The sequence below is a fragment of the Camelina sativa genome, chromosome 7 (assembly GCF_030686135.1).
Source record: "Camelina sativa cultivar CO46 ecotype springtype chromosome 7, ASM3068613v1".
NCBI lineage: Eukaryota > Viridiplantae > Streptophyta > Magnoliopsida > Brassicales > Brassicaceae > Camelina > Camelina sativa.
The window spans coordinates 403,631-416,523 of NC_141886.1; the positions used below are offsets into that span (position 1 = coordinate 403,631).

The 12,893-nt window shown below is 38.0% G+C and overlaps 6 protein-coding genes across 7 annotated transcripts; 3 read left to right on the forward strand and 3 right to left on the reverse strand.

Annotated features, from left to right (window-relative positions):
* Window positions 1-247: 247 nt before the first annotated feature.
* LOC147940682 (glutaredoxin-C11) lies at window positions 248-945 on the reverse strand. Its single transcript, XM_087456636.1, has one exon. It carries the CDS (start codon window positions 810-812, stop codon window positions 501-503), a length of 312 nt encoding a protein of 103 aa, XP_087312762.1. The 5' UTR covers window positions 813-945; the 3' UTR covers window positions 248-500.
* A 1,718-nt stretch (window positions 946-2,663) lies between these two features.
* On the forward strand, window positions 2,664-4,588 carry LOC104699588 (OVARIAN TUMOR DOMAIN-containing deubiquitinating enzyme 5). The gene is made up of 3 exons (XM_010414915.3): window positions 2,664-2,936; window positions 3,329-3,432; window positions 3,535-4,588. The coding sequence occupies exons 2-3, from the start codon at window positions 3,338-3,340 to the stop codon at window positions 4,424-4,426; spliced, it is 987 nt and encodes a 328-aa protein (XP_010413217.1). The 5' UTR covers window positions 2,664-2,936; window positions 3,329-3,337; the 3' UTR covers window positions 4,427-4,588.
* Window positions 4,589-5,530: 942 nt separating this feature from the next.
* Window positions 5,531-6,237, forward strand: LOC104699590 (monothiol glutaredoxin-S6). Its single transcript, XM_010414917.3, has one exon. The coding sequence runs from the start codon at window positions 5,634-5,636 to the stop codon at window positions 5,940-5,942; it is 309 nt and encodes a 102-aa protein (XP_010413219.1). The 5' UTR covers window positions 5,531-5,633; the 3' UTR covers window positions 5,943-6,237.
* On the reverse strand, window positions 6,214-6,916 carry LOC104699589 (uncharacterized). The gene is made up of 2 exons (XM_010414916.3): window positions 6,773-6,916; window positions 6,214-6,545 (listed from the first exon to the last, which is right to left on the reverse strand). Exons 1-2 carry the CDS (start codon window positions 6,820-6,822, stop codon window positions 6,353-6,355), a joined length of 243 nt encoding a protein of 80 aa, XP_010413218.1. The 5' UTR covers window positions 6,823-6,916; the 3' UTR covers window positions 6,214-6,352.
* On the forward strand, window positions 6,815-9,996 carry LOC104699591 (peptide chain release factor APG3, chloroplastic). 2 transcript variants are annotated; one of them, XM_010414918.3, is made up of 15 exons: window positions 6,815-7,318; window positions 7,419-7,475; window positions 7,553-7,633; window positions 7,714-7,771; window positions 7,844-7,947; window positions 8,070-8,121; window positions 8,227-8,276; window positions 8,518-8,583; window positions 8,709-8,873; window positions 8,974-9,046; window positions 9,124-9,256; window positions 9,360-9,417; window positions 9,516-9,563; window positions 9,638-9,721; window positions 9,807-9,996. In XM_010414918.3, the coding sequence occupies exons 1-15, from the start codon at window positions 7,160-7,162 to the stop codon at window positions 9,885-9,887; spliced, it is 1,269 nt and encodes a 422-aa protein (XP_010413220.2). In that variant the 5' UTR covers window positions 6,815-7,159; the 3' UTR covers window positions 9,888-9,996. The 2 variants fall into 2 exon arrangements, with proteins under 2 accessions (XP_010413220.2, XP_087313942.1); XM_087457816.1 differs by having other exon boundaries at window positions 7,085-7,318; window positions 8,227-8,280.
* A 172-nt stretch (window positions 9,997-10,168) lies between these two features.
* On the reverse strand, window positions 10,169-11,937 carry LOC104699593 (transcription termination factor MTERF15, mitochondrial-like). Its single transcript, XM_010414919.2, has one exon. The coding sequence runs from the start codon at window positions 11,446-11,448 to the stop codon at window positions 10,282-10,284; it is 1,167 nt and encodes a 388-aa protein (XP_010413221.1). The 5' UTR covers window positions 11,449-11,937; the 3' UTR covers window positions 10,169-10,281.
* Between the last annotated feature and the right edge of the window lie 956 nt (window positions 11,938-12,893).

Genomic DNA, 12,893 nt, shown 5'->3' on the forward strand with positions numbered 1-12,893 from the left:
GAGAATCTCTCTTTTTTTTCGATTCACCAAAGATAAGGGATCCTATAGTACTCACATACGTGTATGATTCGTTCTTGATAATCATCCTTTGTCTTGTCACGTCGTCGATCTATCAAATTATCATCCCGATCCTTTGCTATTAGATAAATATATACTCATTCGTTATAGTACGATAACACTAACCTCCATTCAGTAGTGGTATTATTTGAGTTTACTCTTTACGTGCTACACTAATGTTACACTGTGCTTAAAGGTACAACTTGTCTTTTTTTCCGTACAACGTAAGTCAACATACATATACACATCGATACATGTATATAAATTATTATAACATAGCAATCCATGCGAAGGAAGCAAAGCATTTTAATACAACTATGCTCCCTCCCGATTATGTATATTATAAATGCGCTTTTAGCACATCGATTAATTATTGACAGAATACATGTGCATACATATACATATATAGATAGGTGTATACATACATGCACGATAATCGGAAGCTATAACCATATGGCCTTAGCGTCTTTAAGCATCTGCTTGAGCGAGCCGTCGACGTGGAACGAGATGATGTCTTTGGCTGATCCGATGTACCTTCCTCCAACGAAAACAGCTGGAACCGCCGGGTTTGATGAGCCGAGGGCACGTAGAGCCCGCTCCATTTCACGGCCTTCAGGGTCTTTGTCGAGCTCGTGGATCGCCGGACTAGCTCCGAGTTCGTAGAATAGCGTCTTAATGCTATGGCACATACAACATGAGCTCTTTGTGAATATCACCGCCGCTTTCTTCGACGACAAATCTCTTATTCTCTCCATTTGCGATGATCAAGAAAAAGTTGGTGATCACGTGTTGTTTTCTGTGATGAGAAAGGCTTATGTTGTGTTGAACATATGCTTGGATCAGCCGTTATTTATAATGGTTATTGTGGAAGAATTTAGATTATTTTATTTTGGGCTTTTCTTCCGATAATAAAGATACAATGGGCAATATATATATATATATATATATATATATATATATATATATATATAAATGTACCCCACACGAGATATATGTTGTAATTGAAGTACCCCACAAACAAAATTAAAATTTCCTAGAAAGAGGTTAAGTTCTTTGTGATATAATTTTGGATAAGAAAAAAATGCTTACCCTTATTATGATTTCGGTGATGGAGACACTTGTTCCTGTTTAGTTATTTAGTTGATTTTTAATGAAATTATTCTTACAATGGACTTATTATAGTAAGATGGGACTAATTAAAGTTATAACTCACAATATATATTATATCAAAAAATTAATTGAGAGACGAGTTATATTACTTTCGGTCCATGGCTGTCTTTGGCAGTAGCATCATGCACGTACCCAAAACATTCATATGTTATTCCTTTTTTATAGTGGAAACGTGGAAGGTTAACAATCTGCTGTAATGTGGCATGAACAAAAAGGAGATAGTTGATGCGTTTTGTTAATAAATATAATAATGTCATTAACATAATTAATTGTATCTATAATATAAAGTCTAGTTACCTGAAAAAAGATAAAGCCATTACTAGACAAAATCATCTCGTATATGTTGGCACTAAACGTGGACGACAAAAATCTATATGCAATAATAATTGGTAGATAGATGCATGAATTTCGTAATAAAATTAAAATTTTGAAGTGTATGCAAATTAAGAGAAAAAAAAAAAGAGCAGAGATTTGGTGGTGAGTGGTGACTGTTGCGTCATCTTTGACATGGAGAAAAATCTGAGATAAGAAGTTTATCCAAATCTGACCCCACTCCACAAATCATACATATGTATAATATCTGTGCGTGGGTAATAAGGAATAAATAATTTGACAATGTATAACAAAAAAGTTATATATTCCAGTGCATAAATGATATATGTAAATGTGTGTGTGTAAATGAAGATACTAGCCTGTCCATGTGTCGCCTACTGGTTTTGTTTCACTGTAACCCATTTAGACATATATTCCTTCTTTCTCATATTCTGAAATCGACTATTTTATTGAAATTATTGGGTTGACATTTATGATAAGAACCTTTTACGTTCATTGTTGTACAGTAAACAGTCAAACCATCGGTTCGAAAATCATATGTTTGCCAATCCAATGCGATCCTATTACGTACTATATTGGGTTTGATTGATAACCCATAAATAAGATGGCTAACACATTTTGTTCTTGCCAAATGGGAGTTGCCCCTTTCCTAGTGTTTTATGGCCAAATATGCTTAGGCAACCAAAACTACAGTTTCAGTTTAAGACACTCACTCTCCTCCACTAGGCCATCCGAGCATCGATCTTCAAACAAAACATACGAACATTTTTCGTATTTATATATTTTAATCTTATTTTAATTTACTATAAATATAGATATATATTCTTATAAATATCCTCACCTATGTAAATATAGTAGGTTAGATTTTAATATTTCCAGTTGTCGGAAAACCAAAACTACGTGGCCCCTCATGCAAGTTTTTGATATTTGTTATTTTAGGTCACCCTCACATCTCGGCCGTCCATATGGATTCGTTTTATCGATTGATTCTTTTTAACTTTCTCTTCTTTTTTGTTGTAATAACCATAAGCGTTGACAGAATAACATATCGGCGTCTCTACTTGCCAAAGATTTTAGGTTCCAAACTGATTCGATAAGCCTCTAATAACACGACGATAAATAATTATATTTTTCTTCTTTTTTCGAAAATTCTATAAAAACCTTCTAACCGACAGGGAGGGTTCTGTGGATTAAGAAAGCCCATGAGGCTCGCTTTGATAAGGCCTTTTGACCCATAATTTGCGTCCATCCTTAACATTAGCCCATTTTCCTTTTTATTCTTGTTTTTTTTTTAGTTTTAATGCTTTTGTCGCCTGAGAACCGTAAACCCTAAATTACACTAAGCTTCTTGATTCTTCTCTTCCTACGATCAAAAGGTATGAACTCGGAACCTTTCTCTCGCGTTCTCATTATTTGATATAGTCGATCCCTTTTTTTAATTCAACGCACGCTCTAGCTTTTCTCTCATAGATAGAATGACATAAAGTTTGGTTTTTTACATTTTTTTTGGTTCTGGGTTATGTTTTTAGTGTTAGGTCTCAGTGAATTTGGTGGAATACTTCTTAAGTAGTTGGGGGGTTTTGGTCTTGTCTCCAGAGTTATTATGTTCTTTGGATTGAATTTGTCTGCAGTCTAAACCAAATTACGTCTGGTTAGATAATTGGGTTTGTGGGGTTGACTGTCACTTGTTCACTTGCTCTTTCTCTGAAGGTTCTTGGTATCTCTATTATCTTGACATTGTAGCTTATTTATATATATATACATATAGGCTTCTCATATGGCAGACAGTAATACATCTGGAGATAATGTATCCGAAGAAACACCCTTGGATGCTTCGCATGAAACTGTTGATGAGATGCTTGCTCGGCACAGGTACTGTTGTTTGGAAAATTGACAATGCTTCTTGCTTTTTCAAGTTTATATTATTAAACAGTATGAGTGATTGATGCTAATTCATGATGTTGTCTCTTGCAGGCAAGAAATAAAACAACTACAGAACAAGGAGACAGAGCTGAAAAAGGCAGCTGCTAAAGGAAGCAAAGCTGAACAAAAGGCTAAGAAGAAGCAAGTCGAAGAAGACATATCGAAGCTCTCCACAAAGCTCAAGGAGAAACAGTTGAAAGAGCTCGGCTCACAAGGTTTTAGCAGCAGCAGCAGCAGTAGCAGCATTGCCAAGGACGAAACTAGTGAGAAAAAAGGAGACATGGACACTCTAGTGAGAGCTATTGCCGGAGTCTCAGTCACTGCTCAACAAGAGCACTCAAAGCCCAGCAAGAGCGTGAAGAGGCGCGAGAAACGGGCTAAAGAAGAAGCAGACAGAGAGCAGAGAATCAAAGAGGAGCAAAGCCATGTAACAAGTGATCGTATGATTGAGAACCAAAAGCTTGAGAAGAAGCTCAAACCATTGGGACTAACGATCAGTGAGATAAAACCAGACGGGCATTGCCTTTACCGGGCTGTTGAGAATCAGCTTGCCACTCGCTCAGGCGGTGCATCTCCCTACTCTTACCAGAAGCTAAGAGAAATGGCTGCTTCCTACATGAGAGACCACAAACCCGATTTTCTCCCGTTTTTCTTGTCAGAAACTGTGTCTGAGTCCGAGGGATCTGCTGAAGAGCGGTTTGAGAAATACTGCAGAGAAGTCGAGTCAACCGCGGCTTGGGGAGGGCAGTTGGAGCTTGGAGCGTTAACACATTGTTTGAGGAAACACATAATGGTGTTTTCCGGATCGTTTCCAGATGTTGTAATGGGCAAAGAGTATAAATCCAGTGATGACTCGAGTCTGATGTTATCGTATCACAGGCATGCTTTTGGTCTCGGGGAGCATTACAACTCCGTCGTGCCCATCCCCAACATCACGGGATGATGGACTTTTTTTATCTCAAGCTTTTAAGAAAAATACTTTTGTATCAAAAGTTTTACTGAAAATTCATTCTTCGTTAAGTGTTTGTTGGATTTGAGAAAAACAATCTGTAACTGGAAGTTTTCCTTTGGTACAAGGGCGAAGCATAATCTATTATCTTCTACACTACAGTTGCAGGTTTTTAGATTACGTAGCATTGTACGGAGAAAATGACACTGAAGAAAACATATGATGACCTTTGAACAATTTTGCGAGCCAATTTTTGGCAGACAGTTCTAGAGATCTGAAAAGGGAATGTAAGGTACACAAGTTGAAGAATCTATGCTTATTATCACCCATAAATTTGCTATTTCAATCATGGTGAAAAAATGGACACATGGCCTTATCACGAATCTGCCAAAGATTCTTTCATTTCTGTAGATTTCCAAATCTGGTGTCAGAATCATGCTTTCAAAACGCAAGGAACAACAAAAGACTCTTTAAGAGTTACTTAACCAACTCTCACATTTTAGATATGTTGTGTGATTCAAACATGAAAAATGGTTATCACAATAGAGTAATAAAGCTAAAAGCAAGAACTGTGTTTGATATCACTCACTTGCTCTCTAGACTCCAGGTCATACTAGCAGAAAAGCAGCTCAAAGACGAGCCTTTTTCTTTGTTTTTCTTGCTTTCCGTTTCTTTAGAGCCTGAAACTTGTGGGGAATCTATTGTTGCTTGAAAAGATAGGCATCTAACTGGATAAACCATAATCCAATCTTCACCTCAGTGGATGCATCAAAAGCAAAAAGATAGTATTGCAAAAAAAAAAAAAGCACTATAGATTGTACATGATCACACTGTTGCATACCTCCCTGGATCCGTGGATCGTGGATCACTACAAACCATATGACAAGGATATTTCCGTAATTAGGAAAAAAAAGTGTACATGAACTGTATATGCAACTTGGTCCTGATATCAAAATCGAAAGAATCTATGTTCATGCAGTTTTTAGAGAACGCCAAAGGACACATCACTAGTAGGGAAGTAAAGTAGTGACAAAGATCTGATTCATGCAATCTTACCATCCTCTACATATCCAACTCTATAAATAGGCTTACTTTGTAATAGCATCAAAGCAAAAAAACAAACATAAGGATCCTTTAGTTCTCTCTCACACACAGTCACACTTAAGTCCTTACATTTGTATCACCATTACTATACATCAAAATGGAAAGCGTCAAAAGTTTAGTTGCAGACAAACCAGTGGTGATCTTCAGCAAAAGCTCTTGCTGCATGAGCCACTCAATTCAAACACTGATCTCAGGGTTTGGGGCGAAGATGACAGTCTACGAGCTAGATCAATTCTCAAACGGTCAGGAAATCGAGAAGGCATTAGTACAGATGGGGTGTAAGCCCAGTGTACCAGCTGTGTTCATAGGACAACAGTTAATTGGTGGTGCTAACCAGGTAATGACTCTCCAAGTCAAGAACCAACTAGCAGCGTTGCTAAGAAGAGCCGGAGCCATATGGGTGTAACAGAAGGCAAGAAAGTTCCAAATGCAAACTAGGATAGAATAAGATATATAGTTGTTTTTGCCTCTTCTTTGTTTTTGTTTTCTTCTGAGTCGGGTTTCGAGTTTCTACAATGCACGGATATGTTTTCAACAAGTGCAACTCTGTAGTTACACAACCCTTGTACTAAGATCAAGAACTTGTACTCTCAGTTACTTATACTTGTTATAACAATCTATGTAAGCACTTACGAGCAATAAAAAAACAATCTATGTAAGCACTTACGAGCAATAAAAAGAGAAAGATTTGCTTTTGCATTGATTCTATAAAGATTGTTCAACAAGAAGAAAGGCCTTTTTTATTCATCATCAGCCAAGAAAAAGAAAAAACAAACAGAAGTAAAGATTTTAACTCACTTCTTCTGTTCTTCATCTTCACTTATAAATGTAATCTTTTAAAAGGCCATTCGCATGCTCTACCTCGGAATGTCTTCTCCAACTATCAACAGCTCTAGATACTGTAGCTTTTGCCTCCCGAATCTCTTGAGCCGAGAACTTGTGCTCTATGATTCCCAAAGGTCCAGGTCGAAGAACATTGATCACAGTTTCAGCTTCTTTCTCAAGTTGCCTGTTGTAATATAAAACCTTGTGTATTTCACCATAATAAACACACACACACAAATATAGATCTTTCCTTGTAGAAAGCATTACCCCAAAGTTGTAATCTAAACGAAAAATAAACCTAAAATTATTTCTGATAGAAATTAAAATATCCAAATCGTCAATTCCGACGAGATACACAGATAGAAATCTAATAGTACAAAAAGGAAGAGAAGAGAAAACAAATGGAGGAACCTGAAGATCCCGGAGAAGGGTAATGCTCTAGCGATCCTGTAGATCGACATCGTCGCCGGGAAAAAAAAACGAAATTGAGGGCCTGACCACCGACTTAACAGAAACTAAACTGGAATCGATTACCTCCGGACGTTTCAGAAGGTTTCCATTGGGCCAAGTGAAACTGAGAATGAGAATTAGGGCTTCAAGGCCCTGTAAACCAAAAGGGTTTCTACTTTGGTAATATATGGGCTTAAAGGCTCAATAAGTAAAAGGGTTTCTACTGTGGTGGTGAGGATGGTTTAGTACTAGCAGCCAAACACGTCTCTCATCATCTAAAAGGCTTTTCCTTTTTCTTATCCGGCGGCAACTCCCGCGCCACTCGTCTTCTTCCACCTCTCTAGAACAATGAATAGCTCGATGACGACGAATCCTACGGCTCGAGCCTTTCCTCATCATCATTCTTTACCTTTCACTTTGCGTTCGAGGCAGTCACCGGCAGGAGTATGTTTAGCCTTGTGGCCGCCTTCTCCGTCTCGCAGGACTCAGCGACTCGTCTGTATGGCCGTAAGTGATTCTTAACTCCCATCCCATGATTCCCATTGTTCGTTTTTTTTTTTGTCAAAGTCTGTTAATTGTTCGATGATTTGTCTATTGGGAATTTTAGGAACCTTACCTCATTAGGAAAATGGAGTCTGTTGAGAAGACATGGCAGGAGTTGTCGGTATGTTCTTACACTTCTTGTATTAATAATGAGTGTTTTTTTTGTTCATCATCTTATGGGTTTTGAATTAATTTTAGGTGAAACTAGCCGACCCAGATGTTGTTTCGAATCAATCTGAGTACCAAAAACTGGCACAGTCCATGTCCGAGCTTGATGAGGTATTTGCACTTTCTTTTAGTTGTTCAAAATTGCATATTTTTTTCCTAGGGTTTCTTGAAATTGACTACTTTAATTGTAGGTTGTATCAGTCTTCAGGAGATTCAAGGACTGTGAGAAGCAGTTATTAGAAAGCAAAGGTATCTTCTTCAAGTCTTCTCCTTTTGATTTTGTATACCAGGAAGCTTGTTTTGATTGGTTTATTGCTTCAGTTTTGGCGAAAGAGGCTGGGGATGATGAAGATATGGCTGAAATGATAGGAAGTGAAATCGACTCTCTTTCTAAAGAAATTGAGGAGCTTGAAAAACAACTTAAGGTTTATACCCTTGTCCTTCAGCATCTTAAACTAGGCAATGCTCTTGGACTTGGTTCCATAGCTTATTTATTTGGCAGCTGATTCGGATCCTTAAGGTGTGTCCTTGTGTTTGCTTGTGTCAGGTGTTACTTCTTCCTTCCGATCCTCTTGATGCCAGAAACATATTGCTCGAAGGTAACTGACTAACTCTATCTTGACAAGTAGTATTATTTGTAAAACTGCCTTTTGCTCGCACTTCCCTCCATTTTTATACTTATCGACTTCTGGACGAGTCTGCAGTTAGAGCAGGAACTGGTGGCGATGAAGCTGCAATTTGGACTGGTGACCTTGTAGGTACATGCTTTCCTTTATTTTATATCTTCTGCCCTTCATCTGATTTTAATGTCTTCTGATAGGGAATGCCTAGAATTTAACGCAACCTGATGGTAGTTCACCATTTTATTTCAACCCTATTTCAAAAAAAATGTGATTGTTCCTATATTTCATGGCTGTGAGGTGCAAGTGCAATAAATGAAAACTTAGAGATTCTACAGTGAATCAATCTACTTTGCATTATTCTTTTGCTTGCAGGTGCGGATGTATCAGAGGTACAGCGAGCGCAGCTCTTGGAAGTATTCAATGGTTTCATGCTCGGAGGTAAGATGCTCTTTGGTTTTCTTTTGGCATTTTAAGGAGTGTGTTATGAAAAATTGCAGTAGAGCATAACAACTTAGAGACATCTTACTCACACATACAGCTTTTGATCTTCTTACTTTTATAAGGCTGAACATGGGGGTTACAAGACGTGTGTGATGGAGATTAAAGGAAATCGTGTCTATAGCAAGCTCAAATATGAATCTGGTGTTCATCGAGTCCAGCGTGTTCCTCAAACAGAAACACAGGGCCGTGTACACACTTCTACAGCAACTGTAGCTATCATGCCAGAGGTAAACTAGCTTTCACATGTTGCATTTTTCGATATTCTGATTGAAACTTGGTGACCAGTCCAAAACTGTCATCTCTGCTTTGTTTCTCTTGTTATTATAGGCTGATGAAGTGGAAGTGGTGATTGACCCAAAGGACATTGAACTTACATCTGCAAGATCTGGCGGCGCTGGAGGTTATGCTAAAGACATTCACTTTCTGTTTCTCTTACATTTCTTTTGCTAATAATACTGAAAAGAGGTCTTGGTACAGGGCAAAATGTGAACAAGGTGGAGACGGCTATAGATCTATTCCACAAACCATCAGGTATACGCATTTTCTGTACAGAAGAAAGGACTCAGATTAGGAACAAGGCTCGTGCTTTCCAGCTTCTGCGAGCAAAACTGTAAGCAACGTTCAAGGAGCAATCTCTCTGCTCTTCTTCTTCTTCCTCTATCAATTCCCACTTTAGTCTTTTCTTGTTGATACATTATATTTCTATATATTAGGTATGAAATCAAAGTAAGGGAACAACAAGAGAAGATAAGGAATGAAAGGAAATCTCAGGTCCACTTCATTTTACTATTCCCAGAGTCCATCTAAACTCAAGTTGATCATCGAATATTTCATCTTATTCTGCTCTATGTCAATTCTTGTGGAATCAGGTTGGGACTGGAGCTCGTTCAGAAAAGATAAGAACATACAATTATAAGGTAATACACGGATTCAGAGCCTCACTTTAAAACATGATGAATTCTGTTTTGCTTATGATGTCTGAAAATTACAGGACAGTAGAGTGACTGATCATAGGCTAAAGATGAACTTTCCGCTTCCAACATTTCTTGATGGTGCCTTAGAGGACGCAGTGCAGGTCCTAAACCTTAAACTTTTATGTTACCTTTATAGTAGTTAATGTTGCGGACCTTAAAGAAGGTTTTGTATAATTCTTATTGCAGGCTTGTGCTGCTTTGGAACAAAAGGAACTCATGGAAGAACTCTCCGAGTCTGTAGCTGCTTCTTCTCCTACTTATGGATAAATCCTGAAATTATACTCAAATGAAACTTTGTACACACATCATAATTAATATTTTTGTTTATTTATATGTATCCTTACAAATTAAATGATTCTATGAACAATTAGCTGTACTGGTGGGCATAACTAGACCAAACCCAGACCGAGTTGGACAAACCATTCTAAAAACAAGAATTTCTAAAGTTATTACTTTTGCCGGAAACACAGTTTACAATTGTTCGGCATGTATTGACATTAATCTGAAAACTGAAGAGAACTAGCTCTTTGGTTGTCTACAACAAACTGTCTTCAAAACTTTAAGCATTGGGGTCATTATAAACTAAAAATGATGACATGAGAAACATTATGATTTTGACAGCATCAATCAAAAACAGATGACAATAATGTCATAATTCACATTAGAAGGAAACCTGCTGAAATTTCCGAACATACTTATCGACGAACACACAATCTTTAATTTTAAGAATCTGGAAATAGTTCAAATCTTCTTTCTTGACAAACCCTTTAGACAGAAGCTCAGAGATCACAACGTTCCTTGGTTTGATTCTCTTCTCCAAGCTCAGACCCAAAAGAAAAGGTTGCATAGCAATGGCACCAGGCGGGAGACCCACATTGTTAATGAGGTAATCCATGGTTCCCGTTATCTTCTCATCCGATATCCTCACACAATTTGGGAATCTCATGAGTGCCGCCACGCAATCGTCTTTGGACCAACCAAACTGTTTGTACAGTCCAAACTTGTGTTCCACAGCGAACTCACTAACATGAAAAAAAACCAACATAGCATGAACGAAATACATCTTTTTGGGGTCGAAACCAAAGTCGCGAACTCTGTTTAGGACCTCGTTGAACTTTCTCTCGGAGCAGAAGAACACGAGTGGACCATTTTGGACCAGTCTCTTGATGCTTTGGTCCCGGACTCCAAGATCCCGACAGAGGGATAGCCGCGTAGCCAAGTACTTGGCAGTGTCCAATGTGAAAATCCAATAACCACGTCTCAAGCATTTAAGTACATTTTCTTGCTCGCCGAGTATGCTCATGAGGGAATCATAGCAAGGGATCAGCCTCTTGGTCAAACTAAGGGACAGCGTTGTGGGACAATTTGAGATCAGTTTCGCCGTATCAGAGCTCGAAAACCCGATTGAACGGAAAAACATGAGCTTTGGTAAGAGCACAACCTCTGGATTCACTATCAGAATACTGGGGAATGAATTGACAACCCTAATGATCTGCTCATTGGTGAAGCCAGTTTTCTTGAGCAGTGTGAGTACAGAGTCTGGTCTTTCTGAAGATGACAACTTTACGAATCTGGACTTTGACTTGGCAGATTCCAATGACAACCCGCATGAGTTCACGAGATATGAGACAGTAAACGACTTTAACCATGGTCTCTTCTCTTTGGCAACCTCATCTGTTTCCCCTCCTTCTGATACTGAACACAGTGTTCTTCTTCTCAGTAGAAACCGAGTGAGAAATTTCGAAACGGACACAGAGTCTCCGGAATTAAACGGACGCGAAGAAGATATCAGACAAAACCGTCGGCAGTATAACAACAAGTTTGACATGATACATAAAAACCCTAAATCCTAAAACCTCTCTTCCAAATCTCTGTCTATAAAATCGAATGTGATAGCAACAAGCGCCAGGGATTTTTTAGGATACACCAAAATCACGACCAAAACTGATGATAAAATCCTAAAGAAAAAAAAAAACAGATCCGTTTTCTAAGCCCAAATGCATTTGGTTCTGGAAACAAGGAAAAGAAGAGGCTCACGGAGATGTTGATATTGCAACAGTAGATTTATCCCGTTAAGAAAATCTCGCTGGCGTTCGTTAAGCCCAAGTCCTGGCTGGCCTCGTGCGGCTTTAAAATCTTTCGCTGTGTTTTGGTAAGCTCTCACTCGGGCCTTTGTTGGGTTTGGGAGGAGGAAGATGAATCAGATTGATAAGCAAATTATCATTCCGCCCCTCAGTATATTGAGTGGAACAAAAAAAAAAAAATTGGAACAATTATGTAATATGAAGAGTTGAAGACAATACTATGAAACTAATATAGGAAGTGGTCCATTGTGGAAATTAGAAGAGCTCGGTTGTAAAAGGGCTAAAGGCTGACATGTTGATCCTCTGTTTTCATTTTTCAGCATCTTGTGTGTTTATATTTTGGTATTACTGTATTGCTTAAGTAATTTCTTATTAAAGTAATGTTTTTACTTTTATTTTTCTTTACCAGAACATTTTTTCTTTAATTACTGTATTTGATAAGAACAATGTTAAATATAAGAAAATAGTAACAGACAGAAAGAAAAAAAAAAGAAGACACATGTCTTAGCGAAGTTGGTGAACAATAAAGAGATGTGTTCGAGAGCGTGAGAGCACGCATTTAACGTGTTTGACTCTTAACGTAGAGAGATATGTCTTTGACTTTGATATGAGAATTGTTCACTGTGTGGACGAAATTACCCATTTACCGACTCGTCTGCATTACTATTTTTGGTCCTTATCCTGTTATCCACACGAACGATGGGGTAATTTCGTCAGTTTTTTGTCCTCAAGCTTGACTCATCCCCACTTGTTGTTACTTGCGTTACCTTACCTATATGGTTGAGTATGAAAACTATATTATCGTGTTGAAGCCAAAACTGCTTTATACAATTTACATTTTAAATGATATCTTTTACTTACAATGCGTAGATGCATATTCAGTATAGAGGCGATCTTATATATTATGTGTTATAAGTACGATGTACTTCCAACTTCATAGCACGTGGCATTTCCGTATATACCCAAGCTTCGCCGCTGAGTAGTGCAACCACTTTCTTCCGCGTCAAAGGAGAACCCTGTTTTTGTAGATAGTAGTTTTGTCTCTTCACGTTTTTGTTTGTTTGTTGGCAACAGTCTCATCTATACGTTTAATTTTCTGTCTTCAGCTCTTCATTTCTTTATAGTAGTTTTTTAGTTTTATCTCCTAAATTATTAAACGAAGCAATCAGCCATCTTTAAAGAGTGAGTG

Excerpts from the sequence above, each read along its gene's own strand:
- LOC104699588 (XM_010414915.3), top strand. The coding sequence starts at position 3,338 with ATGGCAGACAGTAATACATCTGGAGATAATGTATCCGAAGAAACACCC. Across the intron at positions 3,433-3,534 it reads GAGATGCTTGCTCGGCACAG|GCAAGAAATAAAACAACTAC; the intron begins GTACTGTTGTTT and ends TGTCTCTTGCAG.
- LOC104699593 (XM_010414919.2), bottom strand. The coding sequence starts at position 11,448 with ATGTCAAACTTGTTGTTATACTGCCGACGGTTTTGTCTGATATCTTCT.
- LOC104699590 (XM_010414917.3), top strand. The coding sequence starts at position 5,634 with ATGGAAAGCGTCAAAAGTTTAGTTGCAGACAAACCAGTGGTGATCTTC.
- LOC104699589 (XM_010414916.3), bottom strand. The coding sequence starts at position 6,822 with ATGTCGATCTACAGGATCGCTAGAGCATTACCCTTCTCCGGGATCTTC. Across the intron at positions 6,546-6,772 it reads CCCTTCTCCGGGATCTTCAG|GCAACTTGAGAAAGAAGCTG; the intron begins GTTCCTCCATTT and ends ATATTACAACAG.
- LOC104699591 (XM_010414918.3), top strand. The coding sequence starts at position 7,160 with ATGAATAGCTCGATGACGACGAATCCTACGGCTCGAGCCTTTCCTCAT. Across the intron at positions 8,584-8,708 it reads CAATGGTTTCATGCTCGGAG|GCTGAACATGGGGGTTACAA; the intron begins GTAAGATGCTCT and ends TACTTTTATAAG. Across the intron at positions 9,047-9,123 it reads AAGATCTGGCGGCGCTGGAG|GGCAAAATGTGAACAAGGTG; the intron begins GTTATGCTAAAG and ends GTCTTGGTACAG.
- LOC147940682 (XM_087456636.1), bottom strand. The coding sequence starts at position 812 with ATGGAGAGAATAAGAGATTTGTCGTCGAAGAAAGCGGCGGTGATATTC.